The 24,561-nt window shown below is 41.6% G+C and overlaps 2 protein-coding genes across 3 annotated transcripts in view; one reads left to right on the top strand and one right to left on the bottom strand.

Moving 5' to 3' along the window:
* The window catches only part of SHLD2 (shieldin complex subunit 2), a 45,357-nt gene extending 22,283 nt beyond the window's left edge, over nucleotides 1–23,074 (top strand). The window contains exons 3-10 of the mRNA XM_070752042.1: nucleotides 3,260–5,369; nucleotides 6,617–6,724; nucleotides 9,730–9,924; nucleotides 12,217–12,351; nucleotides 13,596–13,802; nucleotides 15,965–16,199; nucleotides 18,027–18,142; nucleotides 22,876–23,074. Of these exons, the coding sequence (XP_070608143.1) occupies nucleotides 3,848–5,369; nucleotides 6,617–6,724; nucleotides 9,730–9,924; nucleotides 12,217–12,351; nucleotides 13,596–13,802; nucleotides 15,965–16,199; nucleotides 18,027–18,142; nucleotides 22,876–23,048 (2,691 nt within the window). The 5' untranslated portion in view covers nucleotides 3,260–3,847 and the 3' untranslated portion in view covers nucleotides 23,049–23,074. The remainder of the gene's footprint in view (nucleotides 1–3,259; nucleotides 5,370–6,616; nucleotides 6,725–9,729; nucleotides 9,925–12,216; nucleotides 12,352–13,595; nucleotides 13,803–15,964; nucleotides 16,200–18,026; nucleotides 18,143–22,875) is intronic.
* Nucleotides 23,075–24,317: 1,243 nt separating this feature from the next.
* NRBF2 (nuclear receptor binding factor 2) overlaps nucleotides 24,318–24,561 on the bottom strand; it is a 9,905-nt gene continuing 9,661 nt past the window's right edge. For both annotated transcript variants that reach the window (XM_070752044.1, XM_070752045.1), the window contains one exon: nucleotides 24,318–24,561. This exon is cut by the window's right edge and continues 1,179 nt beyond it. The gene's annotated coding sequence lies outside the window, so the exon portion shown is untranslated.

Genomic DNA, 24,561 nt, shown 5'->3' with positions numbered 1-24,561 from the left:
CTGTCAATACAATAATATTACAAGCCTGTCTTTGTCTTTTATATCAGACATACATTACAGCTTTCAAATACATTAAACTACCATCAAACACACAGAGCTTACTACATCAGTCACCACGAATCAGCAGAAAGAGAAAGCAGAAAGAAAACCATGCTTTCTGGCTCCCTCTTATGGCAATTTGCAACACTACCTCTTAAGAATACTATAAGTTCAATACAAACAAACATTCATTGTTAGCTTGTGTTCTGTCGGGCTCTCTGGTAGACTCCTCCCAAAAATTCACAGGTACAAACTTCAGACACACACACGTTTGAAAATTCAAAACAATGTTCTTTATAATGAAAATTCACTTAAACCAAGCCCTCTTTTGGTATAGCCAAGAGCACTCCTCTCCAAACAAACTGGTAATTGGTACAAGTCCCTTATCAGTTCTGTGATACTTAGCTTGCAGCTGTGAGGCAATTCACAGTCCTTCTTCTTTCACAAAGTGACACACACTTTGCTCTGGTTTAGTTTCTAAGCGGAGAAAAATCAGCACACAAAAAGTCAAAGTCAGTAAAGCAGTCACCAAACACAACGATCCGATAATCCTCCACAATGGCCAAACCCACAGGCTGCACTTTATACCAGCCTCACTAATGACCACAGCCCCACCCAACCACAGGTGGCCTCATTTTCTTTGATAATAATCTCTCAGTTGTTGCTGCCTATGCACCGCTCTCCGCATGCGTGGCTGTATCATTAACTCTTGTTCTGAATCCAAGGAGGAGCTAGATAATTGATCTCCTTCTGAGCTGTCTGCCACACTCTCTTCCTCCCTGTCACTTATGTCTTCTTGGTCAGAGGAGCCTTCATCAGCAGATTCCACCCGGGGGCAAAACAGGCCTGCAGCATGTGGATGTCTCCCCCATATCCCCAGTCTTTGGGGCAGGAGCTGGGCCAAAGCTAACCACAATAGCTTGTTTATATATTGCCAACCCAACTGTCTTGTACATAGTGCCAACAATTTCATATTATACTTTACTGCAGTGAAAAAACTTTCTTTTCATTTTCTTTCTATTGCCTACATTCCTATCTTTATTTTCATTTTCATTTTATAGTTTAATAATCTCAATCGGAAGGAAGTTTTCAGAATTTTGACTGAGATGGCTTGTAACTGACCAATGTGTCCGCCAGATGGTCTTTGTTGGGACAGGGGATGGAAGGCCACTCTGGTACACTTATGCACGCCCCTTACTGACCTCTTAGGAATCGGGAGAGGTCAACAGTGGATAGTCTAAGGGTAAAGTTTTGGGGGTTAGGGGGTGATACTACAGAGTCTGGTAGTGAGTTCCATGCTTCAAACTACTGGGTTACTCAAGTCGTATTTCCTGCAGTCGAGTTTGGAATGGTTTTACTTTAAGTTTGTATCTGTTGTATGCTCATGTGTTGTTGTGGTTGAAGTTGAGGTAGTCGTTGACAGGAAGGACATTTTGGCTGATGGTTTTACGGGGTATGCTTAGATCATGTTTAAGATGACGTAGCTCTAAATTTTCTAAACCTAGGATTGTAAGTCTAATTGCGTAGGGTATTCTGTTGCAAGCGGAGGAGTAGAGGGAAATCCTTAAATGTTTTTGTTAAATTTGGATGTAATTGTGTAGTGTGAACCTAAGAAATACCATTATTCCTAGAAGTCCTCCCACCCCCCTTTTAAGACTTTTTATATTTTATAAATGCTGTTTACAAAAACGGAATGAAAAAAAATGTGTTTCCGATGTCCAAAGTTTAGGACATTTTGCTAGAAATGATGATTATGATTCAAATGACTTTCAGAGGATTTACATAAAGGGGGTGGACACAAAAATGGAAACACCTTGAAAATCCAGATTTGGAATCCAGATTTGTGAACAGTTTTTGTGGAAACTGGGTTCTATACATGTCTATTGAGCTCTGCAGTGATTTTAGGAGCTGTGGTCTTGCGATCCGCTCTAACAATTCGCTTTAGAGTCCGACGGTCTCTCTTAGACAACTTCGCCTTTCAACCAGACCTGTGCTTGGCTGAGGACGTTTTCCCTTCTCTTTCAAAAGCAGTCATTACTTTTGAGACGTGACCTCTTGAAACGCCAAACATTCGGGCACTTTCTGTTACACGAGCGCCTGCCATTCGAGCACCAACCATTTGGCCTCTTTAAAAATCTGAGAGGTCTGCCATTTCTAGGTTATAACCAATTTCCTTAAATTTCTGTTTAAAAAAGATAGTTTAAAAAGCATATCAAATAACAGAATTTTAAAAAACATTAAAATATGTCAAGTTTTGATTGATTTGAACATGTTCAAACATTATGATGCCAAAAAGTCAAATGTTTCCATTTTTCTGTCCACCCCCTGTATTTACATACATACAGTACTTGTATATCTTAGTTCATTTGATTGGAAATGCAACCTTCGTATTTAACTTTTGAAACTGCAGATCAGTAATCAAGTTCTTCATTATAGTTTGAATGATGCTGCAGTTTTCTGCAAGGACACAACTGGATTACGTATAAAAAATATTGTGGAGGCTTCTGAGGCCATGGTGACCTCTAATGGTCAGATAAGCATCAACAGTCAACATTTTTGCCCAAGTTGGGAAACATAGAAACATAGAAGACTGACGGCAGAAAAAGACCTCATGGTCCATCTAGTCTGCCCTTATACTATTTCCTGTATTTTATCTTACAATGGATATATGTTTATCCCAGGCATGTTTGAATTCAGTTACTGTGGATTTACCAACCACGTCTGCTGGAAGTTTGTTCCAAGGATCTACTACTCTTTCAGTAAAATAATATTTTCTCATGTTGCCTTTGATCTTTCCCCCAACTAACTTCAGATTGTGTCCCCTTGTTCTTGTGTTCACTTTCCTATTAAAAACACTTCCCTCCTGAACCTTATTTAACCCTTTAACATATTTAAATGTTTCGATCATGTCCCCCCTTTTCCTTCTGTCCTCCAGACTATACAGATTGAGTTCATTAAGTCTTTCTTGATACGTTTTATGCTTAAGACCTTCCACCATTCTTGTAGCCCGTCTTTGGACCCGTTCAATTTTGTCAATATCTTTTTGTAGGTGAGGTCTCCAGAACTGAACCTACAAAAAGATATTGACAAAATTGAATGGGTCCAAAGACGGGCTACAAGAATGGAAAGAGGTTAATGCACTGAACTCCTATTTTAGAAGACCACTGGAGATTGTTATTAAAATGCTTAAAATTGTATGTTTTTCCATTCTTTCCAATAGAACAAAAACCTCTTGAGATTTCTACCTGAGATGTTGGATTCCTGACTTCCAAGTATATTTTGCCCTAATATTCAAAAAATGCTGATGCAACAAATCAACTTTTTGCACTTTGTAACTTAACCCAAAGTCTTGAAGATTCCAGAAAGGTGAAAAATAATCTATCTCACTTCAACAGAGAAATCTAATTTGGAAACTTTCATCTTTGTTTGACTTTTTCATTTCACGCTATTGAACAACACAATATTTTACCATTTTTAAAAACAACGTTTCAGTGTATCATTTGAAAAATGTTCTTTGCCTGTACTGATAAGGGAAAATGTTTTAGGAGGAGCTTTTGACAGTAAAGTAAAGAATAAAAAGGTAGAATGACCATTGTACTCTCTAAGAGTTTTAAAATATAAAGATAAAATTAATTTTGAAATACAGAGAATATGAACTATAAATTCAATGTTTTTAATCCAATGATGAAATCAGTTTTGAGTTTTTGTATGAATATTTATTATTGTGTATTTTCCCAAAACTCCATGAATGGAATTTTATGACAGATTAGCACCACAAACCTTGAATGAATTGCTTCTAAAACTATGAATGAGCAAAGATTATGTATTTTCAAATATTTATCAAATGAACTGTACATCACATGAGACATTTTCCCCATCATCCAAATCCTGCAAGGAAAACATAATGTCCAGAAGACCTCAAATTCATATATTCTTTGGTGCACCTGTTCTTTCTACTGCTCCAAGCAACCCCAAAGAAGAGGACGGTTCTTCTGCTAATGAGAAACCATGGAGAGAATTACATCTCACCAATGACACGTTTAACTTTTGTAGCACAAACTTCAGGCCTCTTGAAAATGAGACCACAAATGATGCAGTTTTGGTTGTCAATTCCAAAGATCCCTTCCCAGTAAGCTTTGAAAAAAAAGGTGGCTCGGTTGACCCCTTTATGACCGATTGTCCAACAGCTGTTGGATGTGTCAAATCCTTCAGCCATAAGAAAGGGATCCTGGATAAGTCGCCTGTCCACGAATCTTCTGTCTGCAGCGATATAAGCAGAGAGACCCAGAAAAAACACCCTGTATGTCAACAAAGCAAAAAGGATTATACCAAAGGAAATACTAGTTGCATCATAGATGACCATCTTGATTCTTCTCCCTTGGTTTTTGAAGGGAAGGACTTAAAAAGTTGCGTGGCGGTTAATCACAACACATCTTATCGTCAGTTTGAACCTCGGGGTGAAGATTTACTATTCAGTCAGTTTCTGAAAACGTTTTCGCAAAAATCGGATGAATCGAAACTTGGAAACCTGCTGGACGCACCTTCAAATCTTGACCTATCAACAGACAATGAGTTCCTTAGTGTTCTGACTTTAAGCCAAGTGGCCCTCTGTTCAGGACAATACACCGTACGGCAGAATGAAAAGCAAAATAAACCTATAGAGGGGTTTACAGGAGTAGAAGCGGCCCTCCCTTGTAGGGAAGGCACAGCTGATGGAGAACCTCTACTTAAATCAAATGAAGATGGCAATATGGCTGTTGAAAAAGTTGACCTAAACTGTGAAGTTAACTCTGATGGTTCCATTCCACTCTTCGATTCAGATAACTCAAGTCAGTGCAAAAAATGTACTCCTCTATCTTCACCTGTGAACAACGAAGGACAGGAGCTTAAACCCCAACAGAAAAGGAAGCTGTGTTCTCCAGACGATCATCACGCTGAAAGATCTCAAGCAACTGACGATAACGTGACAACTTCTTGCTTTACTCCTGGAGATCAGCAGCTACCCAAAAGAATCAAGTTAGCACGCTCTCCTCTTCCCCCGGTTAAAAAACCTGGAGAAACGAGGATCCCAGAAATGGAGAAAGCTCAGAAGCCTCTGTCCTTGCTTAAGGATTGTGTTGAGAAAAGCCGGAAGTTCTCTGTCTTGGTTGTAGTGCTACATCCTTGTCATATGAAAGAGATCAAGGCGGCAAGTACCGCGTCCTGCAAAGTCCCCTTAGCCACAGTTGTCGTTGCCGATCAGTCGGACGTGAGGCAGAAGGTTGTGTTGTGGAGAGCAGCAGCATTTTTATCACTCACCGTCTTTCCTGGAGACATCGTACTCTTCACAGGTGAGTGCGTTACACACTTATATTTTATTTATTTATTTATTTATTTATTAGATTTGTATGCCGCCCCCCTCCTTAGACTCGGGGCGGCTAACAACAATAATAAAACAGCGTGTGACAAATCTAATATTATTAAAATAGCTAAAAACCCTTATTAAAAACCAAACATACGCACAAACATACCGTGCATAAATTGTATAGGCCTGGGAGGAAGGAATATCTCAATTCCCCCATGCCTGACGACAGAGGTGGGTTTTAAGGAGCTTACGAAAGGCAAGGAGGATGGGGGCAATTCTGATCTCTGGGGGGAGTTGGTTCCAGAGGGTCGGGGCTGCCACAGAGAAGGCTCTTCCCCTGGGCCACGCCAAACGACATTGTTTAGTTGACGGGACCCGGAGAAGGCCAACTCTGTGGGACGTAACTGGTCGCTGGGATTCGTGCGGCAGAAAGCGGTCTCTGAGATAATCTGGCCCGGTGCTATGAAGGGCTTTATAGGTCATAACCAACACTTTGAATTGTGACCGGAAACTGATCGGCAACCAATGCAGACTGCGGAATGTTGGTGTAAAATGGGCATACGTGGGGAAGCCCATGATTGCTCTCGCAGCTGCATTCTGCACAATCTGAAGTTTCTGAACATTTTTCAAAGGTAGCCCCAGGAAGATTATCTGATCGTTGTTCTTCAGGACTGTGCCTTGCTGTTTCCGGACTTTGTTTGTTGATTTTTCACGACTTTGAAACCAAAGCAGAGCAAAGTGTGTGTGTGTTTCACTTTGTGGAAAAAGGAGGGCTGTGACGTTTCTTCACAGCTGCTAGCTAAGTACTTAAGGACTGATTAAGGGGATTGTACAGACTACCAGGTTGTTAGTTAGTTAGTTAGTTAGTTAGTTCGTTCGTTCGTTCGTTCGTTCGTTCGTTCGTTCGTTCAATTTTTTTATGCCGCCCTTGTCCTTATACACAGGGCGGCTTACAACATGTTAGCAATAGCATTTTTTTAACAGAGCTAGGCTATTGCCCCCACAATCCAGGTCCTCGTTTGACCCACCTCGGAAGGATGGAAGGCTGAGTCAACCTTGAGCCGGTGATGAGATTCGAACCGCTGACCTGCAGATCTAGCAGTCAGTTTTAGTGGCCTGCAGTACTGCACTCTACCTACTGCGCCACCTCGGCTCACGGCCCAAAACCAAATGGCGCCAAGGGCAAGTCCCATTTTCCATTGATGGATCTCTTTTGTCTCTTTTTTCTTGCAGATGTCGTTGTTTATGAGAACCGTTGGGTTGGAGAAAGGATGCTGCAATCAACTTTTGCAACCAAACTGGTCAATCTTGGATGCTGCTCAGCTATTAACATGAAGGAAGGTGAGGATTGACAAACTCCACTTAGAGGAATCGTGTCTCTAACTAATGCGCCCTGTTCATCAAGCCATTGACTTCTTGCAGCTTTTATTGATTTATTTATTGTATTTATTTATTGGATTTGTATGCCGCCCCTCTCCGTAGACTCGGGGTGGCTAACAACAGTGGTAAAAACAACATGCGACAATCCAATACTAAAACAACTAAAACCCCTTATTTTAAAACCAATCATACATATAAACATACCATGCATAAATTGTAAATGCCTAGGGGGAAAAGAATATCTCAGTTCGTCAGTCTTCTATGTTTCTATGTTTCTAAAACATTCAGGATTGAATTGGCTGGGCAGATGTTCTTAAAACTTCTACTGTCAGGTCCGCCAAGGTCAGCTTGGTGCCTCACGGGCATCCTGGCATCAGAGGATACAGGGAGAGGCGGAGGGTAGAGGAGGAATAAAGCTATGTGTATATGTGATGGGAAATAGGGAGGGGAGAACGACAGGTCATAAACACCAGAGAAACTCAGAACCAGCATTCAAGGCAAGACCCTCTGAGAAAGAATGTGGACTCCCTGAAAACAGCTCTGGGTTCTCAAAACACTTTGGGGAGTTCTGATTGGCCGAAGATGAAACGGTCACGGTGCAAGACCTGGGATAAGGGGAAACCTTTCTATATCTCTTTGAATGCGAGAAACCCAGATCTAGCCCGACTTCACTCCAGCCAACATCTTTTAGCAAAAGAACCAAGTGGAGTCAAGGTCTTACTTTCCTAAGGCAGTGATGGTGAACCTATGGCACAGGTAGCACAGGTGGCACTCGGAGCCATATCTGCTGGCACGTGAGCCTTTGCCCTAGCTCAGCTCCAACGTGCATGTGTGTACCGGCCAGCTGATTTTTGGCTTGCACAGAGGCTCTGGGAGGGCGTTTTTGGCTTCCAGGGAGCCTCCAAGGGGATGGGAGAGGGCGTTTTTACCCTTCCCCAGCTCCAGGGAAGCCTTTGGGTCCTGGGGAGGGCAAAACACGAGCCTACTGGGCCCACCAGAAGTTGGGAAACAGGCATTTTCTGGCCTCCCGAGGGCCTCCAGGTGGTGGTGGTGGGATTATTGTTATGTGCTATCTTGTTACTGTTGTTAGCCTCCCCGAGTCTGCGGAGAGGGGCGGCATACAAATCTGATAGATAGATAGATAGATAGATAGATAGATAGATAGATAGATAGATAGATAGATAGATAGATTAGATAGATAGATTAGATAGATAGATAGATAGATAGATAGATAGATAGATAGATAGATAGATAGATAGATAGATAGATAGATAGATAGATAGATAGATAGATAGATTAGATAGATTGATAGATAGTTAGATAGATAGATAGATAGATAGATAGATAGATAGATAGATAGATAGATAGATAGATAGATAGATAGATAGATAGATAGATAGATAGATAGATAGATAGATAGATAGATTAGATAGATAGATAGATAGATAGATAGATAAGATAGATAGATATAGATAGATAGATAGATAGATAGATAGATTAGATAGATAGATAGATAGATAGATAGATAGATTAGATAGATAGATAGATAGATTAGATAGATAGATAGATAGATAGATAGATAGATAGATAGATAGATAGATAGATAGATAGATAGATTAGATAGATAGATTGATAGATAGTTAGATAGATAGATAGATAGATAGATAGATAGATAGATTAGATTAGATAGATTAGATTAGATAGATAGATAGATAGATAGATTAAATAGATAGATAGATAGATAGATAGATAGATTAGATAGATAGATAGATAGATAAATAGATTAAATAGATAGATAGATAGATAGATAGATAGATAGATAGATTAAATAGATAGATAGATAGATAGATAGATAGATAGATAGATAGATAGATTAGATAGATAGATAGATTAGATAGATAGATAGATAGATTAAATAGATAGATAGATAGATAGATAGATAGATAGATAGATAGATAGATAGATAGATAGATAGATAGATAGATAGATAGATTAGATAGATAGATTGATAGATAGTTAGATAGATAGATAGATAGATAGATTAGATTAGATAGATTAGATTAGATAGATAGATAGATAGATAGATAGATAGATTAAATAGATAGATAGATAGATAGATAGATTAGATAGATAGATAGATAGATAGATTAAATAGATAGATAGATAGATAGATAGATAGATTAAATAGATAGATAGATAGATAGATAGATTAGATAGATAGATAGATTAGATAGATAGATAGATAGATTAAATAGATAGATAGATAGATAGATAGATAGATAGATAGATAGATAGATAGATAATATAAATTGAATGAATGAATGAATGAATAAATAAATAAATAAATAAAAAGCTGTTTTTACCCTCCCCAGGCATTGAATTATGGGTGTGGGCACTCGCGCATGTTCTTTCACCACCCAAAGAAAAAAAGTTTCACCCTCACTGGTCTAGTGAGGTGTGAGCAGTGAAGGGCTACCAAACTTTTGACTACCACACTGTGGGCGGGGCTCATGTAGGAAGCCCTGCATTGTCTTTCAACATCTTTCAGTGCAAATTGGGGGCTCTGGGGTGGGGCTCCATTTTCGCTAACCCCCTGCGTCCCCCCCCCCCAATGCGGGCAGTAGCCCACCCCTGGGTGTGAGTGTGCTAGCCTACCTGCAGGCAGAATAGGGTGGAACACAGTTCCACCGGCAGAAATTTATTTATTTATTCATTGGATTTGTATGCCGCCCCTCTACGAGGACTCGGGGCGGCTCACAACATAAATGAAGCTGTGTGCCCAGCTCCAGCTGACCATCCCATCCTCCTCCTCCTCCTATTATTATTATTATTATTATTATTATTATTATTATTATTATTATTATTATTATTCCTCTTGCTGGTAATATTTGGTGTAGAACCGCCAACGGAAGAAATACACACAAGCCAAAGCTGAGATCAGTTACCATCTCTTTTATTTTCCCAAGCCTCCCGTATTGTAGACAGTCGTCGTCTCCAGGATTTGCTGACCTACATTTCTGCAAAGCACGGCCCTCTTCGCGCTCTCCCTCCAAGGCCAAGGCAGAGCCTGGACAATGTTCCGCACATCCTCCTGAGTCGGCTCAAACCGGACACATTGCTGCACGCGGTGTTGAGAATCACCACCATCACAGTGCTGATAGGTGAGCTGAGTATCTAATCCAAGAACTTCTTGAAGGCCCCTCATTTGGTAGCATGGCATGGCGGCAGAAAGGTAATATTAGAGATATTAGGGAAAAGCGGCTAGAATGCTTGGCTGCAAAGCTAGAGGTATAACAAGCAGGAAGAAGGAGATTGTGATCCTGCTGTACAGAGTGCAGGTGAGACCACATTTGGAATACTGTGTTCAGTTCTGGAGACCTCACCTCATTTATCTTTTCTTCCTTTCAAATATGTTCACCTATACTTTTATATTTTTTCTTTCGTTTCTTTAGTTATACAGTGGTACCTCATCATACGAACTTAATTGGTTCCAGGAACAGGTTCGTAAGGTGAAAAGTTCGTAAGATGAAACAATGTTTTCCATAGGAATCAATGTAAAAGCAAATAATGCGTGCAAATCCTTCAGGAAAATCCCAAACTTTAGAAGGGAGGCGAACAGAGGGCAGGGAGGAGCAACTAAAGGGGGCGGGTGGAAGAAGCAAGGCTAGGCTAAAGGGTGAGTGGGAAGGAAGAAAGGCAAGGGGGGCGCCCCTCCCTTTTCTTTCTTCAAAAGACACCGTTTCAGTGCCTTTGCAAGCACGCTGTTCTCTGCAAAATCTTTCCTCCTCCAAGCCGCCCCTCCCTTTTCTTTCTTAAAAAGACACCGTTTCAGTGCCTTTGCAAGCACGCTGTTCTCTGCAAAATATTTGCTCCTCCAAGCCGCCCCTCCCTTTTCTTTCTTCAAAAGACGCCGTTTCAGTGCCTTTGGAAGCACGTTGTTGTTCTCTGCAAAACCTTTCCTCCTCCAAGCCGCCCCTCCCTTTTCTTTCTTCAAAAGACACCCTTTCAGTGCCTTTGCAAGCACGTTGTTGTTCTCTGCAAAATCTTTCCTCCTCCAAGCCGCCCCTCCCTTTTCTTTCTTCAAAAGACACCCTTTCAGTGCCTTTGCAAGCATGTTGTTCTCTACAAAATCTTTCCATCTCCAAGCCACCCCTCCCTTTTCTTTCTTCAAAAAAGGGGGGAAAAAGAAACCCCTTCATCCCAGCAGCAGCTGCTTGGGTTCGTAAGGTGAAAATAGTTCGGAAGAAGAGGCAAAAAAATCTTAAACACCAGGTTCGTATCTTGAAAAATTTGTTAAAAGAGGCATTCGTAAGATGAGGTACCACTGTATTACTAAATATCTATTCTAGGATTTAGGGGTAGTGATTTCTGACAGTCTCAAAATGGGTGAACAGTGCAGTCAGGCGGTAGGGAAAGCAAGTAGGATGCTTGGCTGCATAGCTAGAGGTATAACAAGCAGGAAGAGGGAGATTATGATCCCGCTATATAGAGCGCTGGTGAGACCACATTTGGAATACTGTGTTCAGTTCTGGAGACCTCACCTACAAAAAGATATTGACAAAATTGAACGGGTCCAAAGACGGGCTACAAGAATGGTGGAAGGTCTTAAGCATAAAACGTATCAGGAAAGACTTCATGAACTCAATCTGTATAGTCTGGAGGACAGAAGGAAAAGGGGGGGACATGATCGAAACATTTAAATATATTAAAGGGTTAAATAAGGTCCAGGAGGGAAGTGTTTTTAATAGGAAAGTGAACACAAGAACAAGGGGACACAATCTGAAGTTAGTTGGGGGAAAGATCAAAAGCAACATGAGAAAATATTATTTTACTGAAAGAGTAGTAGATCCTTGGAACAAACTTCCAGCAGACGTGGTTGATAAATCCACAGTAACTGAATTTAAACATGCCTGGGATAAACATAGATCCATCCTAAGATAAAATACAGGAAATAGTATAAGGGCAGACTAGATGGACCATGAGGTCTTTTTCTGCCGTCAGACTTCTATGTTTCTATGTTTCTATTCTCTTCAGTGTGTATTATGTATTGAACTAACTAACTAACTGAATGAATGAATGAATGAATAAACAAACAATCAAACAAACAAACAATCAAACAAACAAGCAAGCAAGCAAGCAAACAAACATTCAACCTCATTTACTACGATAGGAAAAACATACCCAGAGCCCAGAAGGGAATAAAAGAAAAAAAAATTCAAAATATTTCTACCAGTTCTGTATCTGACCGAACCCGTAGGAGCCCATCACTGCCCTTGTGCCTCCCAGAATCAATTTCCTTACATACTGAGATACCACTGTGCAGTCAAATCAAGTTAGCTGTGACAAGATTGGCCGGTCCATACCAGGAAAGGGAAGGGAAGGGGGGGGGAGCTAGTGACATCATCACAGAAGGAAGCAAACTATGTTCATTGTTCCCATTGTTCAAACTTTAGAATCCGTGTATAGTTTTAAAGAAGAAAAGCAAAGTAAAATCGTCTTAACGGTGGAGCAAATCAAGGGGCAACCTTACACCTTGGTTGTTTGGGGTGATGCAGCAGCCCAGTGTCTTCAACTTCAAAGGAAAAAAGGTAAAACAATCGCTTGATATTTTAAAATAATTTTATGACCAGAGATGGGGCTTCACATACTGTAACAAGCAGTTCACCAAGCATGTATTACAAAACACAGCAATTTGCTCACCCATCCAGCTCGGGCCAAGAAGAAATGAATGATTTTATTCTTAGGGGTTTTAATTGTTTTAATATTGTTTTAAATTGGGGTTTTAATATTGTTTTAAATTGTTGTATGCTGCTCAGAGTCCGGAAGGATTTGGCTGGCTTATAAATCAGATGGGTGGGTGGGTGGGTGGATGGATGGATGGATGGATGGATGGATGGATGGATGGATGGATGGATTAGATAGAGAGAGAGAGAGAGAGAGATTAGATAGGTAGGTAGATAGATTAGATGGATAGGATAGATAGATAGATAGATAGATAGATAGATAGATAGATAGATAGATAGATAGATAGATAGAAAGATAGAAAGATAGAAAGATTAGATAGGTAGGTAGGTAGGTAGGTAGATTGATTAGATAGGTAGGTAGGTAGGATAGATAGATAGATTGATTGATTAGATAGATTGATTAGATAGATTGATTAGGTAAGTAGGTAGGTAGATAGATAGATAGGTAGATAGGTAGATTAGATAGATAGATAGATAGATAGATAGATAGATAGATAGATAGATAGATAGACAGATAGAGAGAGATTGATAGATTGATTAGATAGATAGATTAGATAGAGAGAGAGAGAGAGATTAGATAGATTAGATAGATAGATAGATAGAGAGAGAGAGACAGACAGACAGACAGACAGACAGATCAACTCTTCAGCTGGAGATTTCTGCGAGATGAAATAGTTGGCTGGAGAATTCTGGTAGATGAAGTCCACAAGTCTTAAAATTGCCAAGTTTAGGGACCCTTGGGATAGGTATTTGAGCCAATTGGTGCATTGATTAAGGCCCCAGCCTGGGCACCAGGAGATGATGAGTTCTAATCTTGCCATAGGCACAAAGCCACTTGGGTTTCCTAGGGCCAGGTATTTTTCCTAGGAAGGAGGTAGTGGCAAACCACTACTGAAAAACCTTGCCAAAAAAACCACAGGGGCTTATTTGGGGCCTGTCTCCAAGTGTCAGATACAAACAGAAAAGGGGTGGGGTGGGTGTTGAAGCTTCCTTCTCCTTTATTATCAGTTATTTTATCTTTGAAAGAACGGTTAGAGCATTTGGTCCAAACCTTCACTGATCTGAATGCTTTCTTTCTCCTTCCCTAGATCATATTTGGGAATTTAAGTATCTCTTTGCAAAACACAACCCTGTCTCTGGTGATCTGGAACTACACACCACACCTTGGTCGGTCCTCGAGTGCCTTTTTGATGACGACAAAAGGACTCTGGCCTTCAAAGAGAAGTTTGAAAGGGAGGTCCAAGTGTCGACAAAGATGACCACCCTGGCTTCACATCTGGAAGAAAAAAGTTCGGGTGAGGTCCTGTGTCTTGATACACTGCTCAAAAAAATAAAGGGAACACTTAAACAACACAATACAACTCCAAGTAAATCAAACTTGTGTGTTCAGAAACTTCAGATCGTGCAGAATGCAGCTGCGAGAGCAATCATGGGCTTCCCTAAATATGCCCATGTCACACCAACACTCCGCAGTCTGCATTGGTTGCCGATCAGTTTCCGGTCACAATTCAAAGTGTTGCTTATGACCTACAAAGCCCTTCATGGCACCGGGCCAGATTATCTCAGCGACCAGTTAGGTCCCACAGAGTTGGCCTTCTCAGGGTCCCGTCAACCAAACAATGTCGCTTGGCGGGACTCGGGGGAAGAACCTTCTCTGTGGCGGCCCCAGCCCTCTGGACCCAACTCCCCCCAGAGATTAGAATTGCCCCCACCCTCCTTGCCTTTAGTAAGCTGCTTAAAACCCACCTCTGCCGCCAGGCATGGGGGAATTGAGATCCTCTTTCCCCCTAGGCCTTTACAATTTTATGCATGGTATGTCTGTATGTATGTTTGGTTTTATAATAAGGGTTTTTAACTGTTGTAGTATTGGATTACTATTATTATTACTCCTACCCTCAAAACGTCGCTACAGAGTACTGCACACCAAGACAACTAGACACAAGAACAGTTTTTTCCCGAACGCCATCACTCTACTAAACAAATAATTCCCTCAGAACTGTCAGACTTTCTACTAAATCTGCACTTCTATTCTACTAGTTTTTCTCATCATTCCTATCACCCATTTCCTCCCGTGTTGACTGTATGACTGTAACTTGTTGCTTATATCCTAAGATTTTTATTAATATTGCTTCTTCATTGCTTATTTGACCCCTATGACAATCATTAAGTGTTGTATCGCATGATTCTTGACAAATGTATATTTTATTTTATGTACGTTGAGAGCATATGCACCAAGACAAATTCCTTGTGTGTCCAATCACACTTGGCCAATAAAAATTCTATTCTATTCTATATACAGTTTTATTCCTGTTGTTAGCCGTCCCGAGTCTGCGGAGAGGGGCGACATACAAATCCAATAAATAAATAAATAAAAATTGGTGTCAAAAGGGTAAGGTGGGTGGTGGAACACCTTTGGGGGTCAAACAAACGTTTCACAGGGGTCGCCTAAGGCCATCGGAAAAGACAAATTTCCTATGGTGTTAGGAACTAAAGCTTCTATTCTGGCTCCATGGAACATATTTTTGCAATCCGACCAATCAGGCGTTTACAGTGGGGGTGTCCCTCTGACCTTCCTTCCAATCAGCTTAAAGCTCTGTTGAATTAAAAATAATAATAATAATAATTAAAATTAATAATAATAATAATAATTAAAATTAATAATAATAATAATAATTAAAATTAATAATAATAATAATAATAATAATTTATTACATTTGTATGCCGCCCCTCTCCGCAGACTCGGGGCGGCTCACAACAGTAATAATAACAATATACAATGTAACAAATCTAATATTAAAAGAAAGTATTTAAAAACCCGTCATTTAAAAAACATGCAACACAAGCATACCATACATAAAGTCTATAAGAATGGGGGAGATGTCTCAGTTCCCCCATGCCTGGGGATATAGGTGGGACTTAAGTAATTTACAAAAGGCAAGGAGGGTGGGGGCAGTTCTGATCTCTGGGGGGAGTTGATTCCAGAGGGCTGGGGCCGCCCCAGAGAAGGCTATTCCCCTAGGGCCCGCCAGACGACATTGTTTTGTCAACGGGACCCGGAGAAGGCCAACTCTGTGGTACCTAATCGGTCGCTGGGATTCGTGCGGCAGAAGACGGTCCTGGAGGTATTCTGGCCTGATGCCATGTAGCGCTTTATAGATCATTACCGCCCTTGTCCAATAGTCTTTCCTTTCTCTCACTTATGATATATATTTTCTTTCTTTCATATATCCTCTCCTCTAAGTTCACTTTACCCTTATATATATTACTACATGTCTATTTTTCTTCCTATGTATTTGTGTATTGGACAAATGAATAGATAAAAATAAAATAAACACTTTGAATTGGTGCTAGGCTTATGGTTGGGGGTCACCACAATATGAGGGACTGTATTAAGAGGTCACGGCATTAGAAAGTTTGAGAACCACTCACAGTGTTTCGTTCCCTGTGGTGTCCGTAGGGATAATCCAAGTGAAGGCCTTGGTCTCCAAGCTGAGCTTTACAGATGCTTCCCTCTCCCACGGACAGCTGACCTTTGACCCTGATGCTTCCCTGGAGCACATATTCGCTTCCCTCCCCCTGGTCACCTACAAGGGGTGCGCAAAATGCAGCCGTGAACGACAGACGGATGACAACGGGATCTACCAACAGTGCCCTACCTGCTTACCTTTGAATCAAGTCAAAACTTTTTACAGGTACAGTGTTCCCTCGATTTTCGCGGGTTTGAACTTCGCGAAAAGCCTATACCACGGTTTTTCAAAAATATTAATTAAAAAATACTTTGTGGTTTTTTTCCCCCCTATGCCACGGTTTTTCCTGCCCGATGACATCATATGTCATCGCCAAACTTTCGTCCGCCTTTAATAAATATATTTTTAATAAACTTTAATAAATAAACATGGTGCGTAATAATCTAAATGGTTGCTAAGGGAATGGGAAATGGTAATTTAGGGGTTTAAATCATTAAGGGAAGGCTTGTGACACTGTATTAGCCAAAAATAGTGTATTTACTTCCGCATCTCTACTTCGCGGAGATTCGACATTCGCCGGCGGTCTCGGAACGCATCCCCTGCGAAAATCGAGGGAACACTGTATACAAAAAAAGCAGCAGATGAAAGACTAAAATCTATGAATGTAGGAATCAGAGACATGGAGACGTGATTTTCTGAGCAAAGTCCCATCAGGGCAGTTAGCACTACTGCTCAGTAGACTTTGAGCTTTGTGCCGAGGCTTATTCCATGACGGTCCCACACCTTGGTCAGTAGTCTGCCAAATGGACTACTGTTTGCCTTGGCGATTCTGCAGTTGACTTCAGTGTCAATGGTCACTACAGGGGAGAGGGTGCTGCCCAGGCATGTAAGTTGGTCCACTGCTTGCAGCTTTTGTCCCTTCACTGTGACGGTGGGCTCTTGGTCTTTGGCATTCGGAGTTGTCCGATACATCACATGTCCAATAAAGAATTCTATTCTTTCTACACTCTATTCTATTCCATTCTATTTCCACATTCTGTTCTATTCTTTCCACTCTCCTAGTCTAGTCTAGTCTATTCCATTCCATTCTATTTATTCTATTCTTTCCACTCTCTATTCTATTCTGTTCTTTCCACATTCTATTCTATTCTTTTCACTCTCCTATTCTGTTTTAATCTAGTCTAGTCTATTCCATTCCATTCTATTTCCACATTTTGTTCTATTCTATTCTTTCCACTCCATTCTCTTCTATTCCATTATTTTCACATTCTATTCTATTCTTTCCACTCTCTATTCTATTCTATTCTTTCTACTCTATTCTCTTCTATTCTATTCTTTCCATTTTAGTCTATTCCATTCTATTCTTTCCACCTTGTATTCTATTCTATTCTTTCCACTCTCTATTCTATTCTATTTTATTCTATTCTTTCCACTCTCTGTTCTGTTCTATTCTTTCCACTCTCTGTTCTATTCTATTCTTTCCACTCTCTGTTCTATTCTATTCTATTTTATTCTATTCTTTCCACTCTCTATTCTATTCTATTCTTTCCACTCTCTGTTCTATTCTATTCTTTCCACTCTCTGTTCTATTCTATTCTTTCCACTCTCTGTTCTATTCTATTCTATTTTATTCTATTCTTTCCACTCTCTATTCTATTCTATTCTATTCTTTCCACTCTCTGTTCTATTCTATTCTATTTTATTCTATTCTTTCCACTCTCTGTTCTATTCTATTCTTTCCACTCTCTATGCTATTCTATTCTATTATTTCCACTCAATTCTCTTCTCTTCTATTCTTTCCATTTTATTCTCTTCTCTTCTATTCTTTCCACTCTATTCTATTCCATTCTATTCTTTCCACCTTTAATTCTATTCTGTTCTTTCTATTCTAAAAAGGGATGACGTGACCATACTGCAAGATAAACAATACGTATTGGTGTCAATAGCATCCTTAAGTATCTTGTAGCAGGAAACATAAAACATTACATTGAAATTCCACTACGTTTCTCTCTCTCCCCCCCCCACCACCCTCACCCCCATTTCCTCATTTAGACCTGCCGTGATGACCGTTGAGGAGGGAGACTATGAAATATCTGTTCGGGTGGGATCCGAATTGTTGGAGAAGATGTTCCTTAACATTCCCGCAGAATGGCTGAAGAAGGCCGTAGGTAATGCTTTGGGCATCTGTGGTGTAAAACTGGAGATTTGGGGGGGGGGGGGTCTGTAATCCCTTAATTGCAAGTACAGTGATCCCTCGAGTTTCGCGATCTCGATCTTCGCGAAACGCTATATCGCGATTTTTAAAAAAATATTAATTTAAAAAAACCCACTTCCGCGTTTGGCTTCGGGAGTCAGCTGGGAAGCGGCGCGGCTGTTTTAAAAGGTCGCAGCCGGCCTGGGGGGCTTCCCAGCACCCCCCCGAACCCCCAACCTGGGTCTTCCCGGCCGCCCACGCAAAGGGGAAACCCCGGCTCCTCGCTGATGCCCGCCGCTCGCCCGCCCGCCAGCAAGAGGGGGAAGACCCAGGGAAGGTTCCTTCGGCCGCCCAGCAGCTGATCTGCTCGGTAGCGCAGCAGCAGCGAGGAGCCGAATCGGGGTTTCCCCTTTGCGTGGGCGGCGGGGAACGCAAACTCCACCATCTACGCATGCGCGGCCATAGAAAAAAAAGGGCGCGCATGCGCAGATGGTGTTTTTACTTCCGCAACCCTACATCGCGAAAAATCGATTATCGCGAGGGGTCTTGGAACGGAACCCTCGCGATAATAGAGGGATCACTGTACATGAAGCAATGAATAATAATTATGTCAACAAAGTGCAAACCTCACTCTCTTCTAGCGCTCTCTTCTTACCTTGTTGGGCAGTAATGGGCAGCCAAAACTTTTACTGCCACACTGTGGGTGTGGCTTATTTTGTGGGTGTGGCTTGATGGTCACGTGACTGGGTGGGAGTGGCTTGTCGGCCATGTGACCAGGTGGGAGTGGCTTGATCATCATCGTTCAAGTGAACTGTTAAGTCCTCGACTTACAACCTCACCAGTGTCACTCGCTGGGGTGACAATTTGCTTCGCGTTTCCCGCGCTCTCCTTCCTGGGTCACTTCCTGCTTCAGGCTAGGTAGGTAGGCGAACGGGTGCTGATCAGCTGTTGAGAAAAGAAGGGGGAGGAAATGGCCCCCCTACAACTCCTGCCGGTGCTGGTCTCCCTGCCGCTTTCCGAGGAGGAGGAAGAGGGGAGGGTGGGATGGGCACACAGATTCATTTATGTTGTGAGCCACGGAGAGGGACAGAATACAAATCCAATAAATAAATAAATTTCTGCTGGTGGAACTGCGTTCCATCCCGTCCTGCCTACTGGCCCACCCATTGTTCGGAAATGAAACATCTGCAAGAAAACAATCCAGCTTAGAAAGCACCAGGGGCCTCACATTGCCTCCTCCCTCCTCCTCCTCCCTCCCTCCAAACACTCTGACCTCTGGGGGGAGTTGATTCCAGAGGGCCGGGGCCACCCCAGAGAAGGCTCTTCCCCTGGGGCCTGCCAGACGACATTGTTTAGTTGACGGGACCCGGAGAAGACCCACTCTGTGGGACCTTATCGGCCGCTGGGATTCGTGCGGCAGAAGACAGTCCCGGAGGAGCAGGTAGAGTGCTGTACTGCAGGCCACTGAAGCTGACTGTAGATCTGAAGGTCAGCGGTCCAAATCTCAGCACGGGCTCAAGGTTGACCCAGCCTTCCATCCTTCCGAGGTGGGTCAAATGAGGACCCGGATTGTTAGGGGGCAATAGGCTGGCTCTGTTAAAGTGCTATTGCTAGCATGATGTAAGCTGCCCTGAGTCTAAGGAGAAGGGCGGCATAAAGATCAAACAAATAAAATAAAATAATAAATAATAATAAATAAAAAAATAAAAAATAAAATAATAAAATAAAATAAATAAAATAATAAAATGAAATAATAAAATAATAAAATAAAATAATAAAATAAAATAAAATAACTAACTAACTAACCCAGCTCAGAGAGCACTAAGAACCCCACAGTAATCAATCTTCTGTCATCGGATCACAATTCCATCTCAATTGTCTATGGCAGGGCTCTCCAACCTTTGCAACTTTAAGACTTGTGCGTTTCAACTCTCAGAATTCTCCAGCCGGTTCCGTTATGCTGGCCGGAGAATTCTGGGAGTTGCAATCCACAAGTCTTAAAGTTGCCAAGGTTGGAGACCTCTGGCCTAGGGAGATTCTCAGTCCTTGCAGGTCTTGATTGTCCCAAAGGTTGCCTCTTGAAGGCCACTGGACCGTCTGTTTTTCTTTGAAGACGTTTCGCTTCTCATCCAAGAAGTTTTTTCGCCAGGAGCGGAAAGAAAAACTAGAAAGTCCAGTTGTCTCAGGGGAGGGGGGGGGAACCACCCTTGGAATTCCATCTCAAAGGTCAAGATATGACTCAACCTAGTCTGGTGTTCTTCAGCTGTGCCTTGCAGGTCAGGACGATGGGATCTGGCATGTAAAATATCTATAGGGTTCCTGCCTAGGGAAGACTCGGTTGGTCAGACTCTTTGGTGGTCTTAGGTCGAGTATAGAAATAGCTAAGAACCCCCACAACATGGGTTTCTCAGCAGAAACAAGGAAGTCAGGGTCCATGGATCAGGATTACCCCCTGCGAAATGGATTTCTGAACTCAAAATAGGGATAGTGCAGTGATGGGCTCCTACAGGTACGGTCAGATACACAGAACCAGTAGAAAAAATTTGAATTTTTTTCTTTTTTTCCCTTCTGGGCTCTGGGTATGTTTTTCCTATCTCAGTTAATGATGTTGAATGGGTATAATTTTAGAAGAGCTGTGCGTGTGTTTGTGTACATACACATACAGTTTATATAGTAATGTATACTTTTGTGTAATATGTATGGCATATATATATATATATATACATAGAATTAAATACTATATTTTGCCTATTCATTAATAGTAAATAGAGGGGGAAATTGTATCTCTTTGTGGCGAGGAGAGGCCAGGCACCCTAACCCTAACCCTTGACGTGAGTGACGTCAGATTGGCCACCTTTAAGCCAGTCACATGACCTTTAAGCCATCCACCGATCACATGTTGGTTATGACCTATAAAGCCCTTCATGGCATCGGATCAGAATATCTCCGGGACCGCCTTCTGCCACACGAATCCCAGCTACCAGTTAGGTCCCACAGAGTGGGCCTTCTCCGGGTCCCGTCAACTAAACAATGTCGTTTGGCGGGAGCCAGGGGAAAAGCCTTCTCTGTGGCGGCCCCAACCCTATGGAACCAACTCCCCCCAGATATCAGAGTTGCCCCCCACCCTCCTTGCCTTTCGTAAGCTCTTAAAAACCCACCTTTGTCGTCAGGCATGGGGGAATTGAAATATTCCCTTCCCCATGGCTTATAAAATGTATGTATGGTATGACTGCATGCATGACTGATCTCTTAAATTGGGGTTTTTAGATTTTTTAATATTACATTTGTTTACGTTGTCTTTTTACTGTTGTTAGCCGCCCCGAGTCTGCGGAGAGGGGCGGCATACAAATTTAATAAATAAGTAAATAAATAAATGAACATCAAGCCACTCACACTTGGTCACAGAGCCGGCAAGCCACACCCTCAAAATAATAATAAGTTCAGTGGATTTCAAGCTGGCTGAAGCATAGTCATCAGAGAGTTATTGTTAATGGTGAGTATTCTGAGCAGAGACGGGTTACAAGCGGTGTGCCACAAGGGTCTGTTCTGGGTCCTATTATTTTTAATATGTTTGTGAGTGACATAGGGGAAGGTTTGGTAGGGAAGGTTTGCCTATTTGCCGATGACTCTAAAGTGTGCAATAGGGTTGAAATTCCTGGAGGGGTCTGTAATACGGTAAATGATTTAGCTTTACTAGATAAATGGTCAAAGCAATGGAAACTGCAGTTTAATGTTTCCAAATGTAAAATAATGCACTTGGGGAAAAGGAATCCTCAATCTGAGTATTGAATTGGCAGTTCCGAGTTAGCAAAAACTTCAGAAGAGAAGGATTTAGGGGTAGTGAGCAGTGTGGTCGGGCAGTAGGAAAAGCAAGTAGGATGCTTGGCTGCATAGCTAGAGGTATAACAAGCAGGAAGAGGGAGATTGTGATCCCCTTATATAGAGCGCTGATGAGACCGCATTTGGAATACTGTGGTTCAGTTCTGGAGACCTCACCTACAAAAAGATATTGACAAAATTGAACGGGTCCAAAGACGGGCTACAAGAATGGTGGAAGGTCTTAAGCATAAATCGTATCAGGAAAGACTTCATGAACTCCATCTGTATAGTCTGGCGGACAGAAGGAAAAGGGGGGACATGATCGAAACATTTAAATATGTTAAAGGGTTAAATAAGGTCCAGGAAGGAAGTGTTTTTAATAGGAAAGTGAACACAAGAACAAGGGGACACAATCTGAAGTTAGTTGGAGGAAAGATCAAAAGCAACGTGAGAAAATATTATTTCACTGAAAGAGTAGTAGATTCTTGGAACAAAGTTCCAGCAGACGTGGTTGGTAAATCCACAGTAACTCAATGTAAACATGCCTGGGATAAACATAGATCCATCCTAAGATAAAATACAGGAAACAGTATAATGGCAGACTAGATGGACCATGAGGTCTTTTTCTGCCGTCAGTCTTCTATAATAATAATTTAATAATAATTTATTAGATTTGTATGCCGCTCCTAAGGACTCAGAGCAGCCACGCCCATTTTTGCAGCCTTTCACTGGCATAGTGGTCTGTTCACATTCCACAAATTCCTCCCCCCCCCAAAAAAAAAAATCAAAAGAGGTGTTTTCCCCATGGCTTAGCCAGGAAAAAAAAAAGATATTTTCTCCGGAGCCTCTGATGGTTTTGAAGTTCTCTCCTTCTTCCTTCTGTTGCAGAACCTTCCTCCGATACCACCTACGGGATGCTGGTGGCTGATCTCTGCCACAGTCTGCTCACCGACTCCAAGGCTTCCTACCTTCTAACCATCAAGAGCCGTTTCGTCTTGGATGAAAACAGTTTCCCTCTGGAGAAAGACTTCCAGCTGCTAGATTTCCACCTTGAGCTCTGAATAATAAATACCTCTTTGTCATTGTACACTGTATGCCCGTAATGAAATCCACATGACGCCTTAAGACCAGGCCCAACACACATAACAATCCCCCAAAAAACATGACCCCCCCACCAGTGTTCCCTCTAATTGTTTTGGGGGGGTGGGGGGTGGAAAAGTATAGTGTCTGAGCGGCAGTCCTAATCCCCTGACCAAAGAGCGCTTTAGTGTATATAGGGAGTGAATGGTGATGAACGTCTTTTAAAATTATATTGTCTTTAAGTTCTTTTAGTCATATTAATTGGATTTCTGAAATGTATACTGTTATGTATTTTTGGTATGTTGTGAGCTGCCCCATTCAGAGAGGGGCGGCATACAAATCCAAGAAAGAGAGAGAGAGAGAGAAGGAAGGAAAGAAAGAGAAAGAAGGAAGGAAAGAGAGAGAAAAAGAAGGAAAGAAAGAGAAAGAAGGAGAGAGAAAGAAAGAAGGAAGGAAAGAGAGAAAGAAGGAAGGAATGAGAGAAAGAAGGAAGGAAAGAGAAAGGAAGGAAAGAGAGAAAGGAGAAAGAAAGAGGGAGAAAGAAGGAAAGAGAGAGAGAGAAAGAAGGAAAGAGAAAGAAAGAAGGAAGGAAAGAGAGAGAGAAGGAAAGAGAGAAAGAAAGAAGGAAAGAGAGAGAAAGAAGGAAAGAAAGAAAGAGGGAGAAAGAAGGAAAGAGAGAGAAAGAAGGAAAGAGAAAGAAAGAAGGAAGGCAAGAAAGGGAAAGAAGGAAAGAGAGAAAGAAAGAAGGAAAGAGAGAAAGAAGGAAAGAGAGAGAAAGAAGGAAAGAGAGAGGGAGAAAGAAGGAAAGAGAGAGGGAGAAAGAAGGAAAGAGAGAAAGAAGGAAAGAGAGAAAGAAGGATAGAAAGAAAGAAGGAAAGAGAGAAAGAAGGAAAGAGAGAGAAAGAAGGAAGGAAAGAAAGAAAAAGGGAGAAAGAAGGAAAGAGAGAGAGAAAGAAAGAAGGAAAGAGAGAGAAAGAAGGAAGGAAAGAGAGAGAGAGAAAGAAAGAAAGACAACTTCAGAATCGGAGTAGAACTGGAAGGGATCTTGGAGGTCTTCTAGTCCAGCCCCCTGCTTAAGCAGAGAACCTATACCAGTGATGGCGAACCTTTTTTGGTGTGAGTGTGTGTGTGTTTGTGTGCTAACACATGCACATCTGCCCACACCCATTCCCTCCCCACTCCATGCACGCACACCTCCTCACACCGCCCCTTCCAAAACGCAACACATGTTAAAAAGAACAAATACATGATGCGAGACAGACCCGGAATAGTTTATTCTTTGTCAACGATGCCTTCCCATCATGCACCAACCATTTATTCTTGTCTGTCTGTTTAGAACTATGCTTGTTTCATATACAGAAAAAAAAAGACGCATTCTGAAGCACCCTGATTGTGTAAACATTAAGTATTTCGGCAGAACTATATTTGGGTCCTTGAAAAAAAAATATCTGGAAATTTAGCTTTTACTTCCTGATTGGCTGACGTTAACGCATT

The sequence above is a fragment of the Erythrolamprus reginae genome, chromosome 5 (genome assembly GCF_031021105.1).
Source record: "Erythrolamprus reginae isolate rEryReg1 chromosome 5, rEryReg1.hap1, whole genome shotgun sequence".
In the NCBI taxonomy this organism is placed as follows: Eukaryota; Metazoa; Chordata; class Lepidosauria; order Squamata; family Dipsadidae; genus Erythrolamprus; species Erythrolamprus reginae.
The sequence above is the reverse complement of the archived record's forward strand: the minus strand, read 5'-3'. Positions and strand labels throughout refer to the sequence as shown.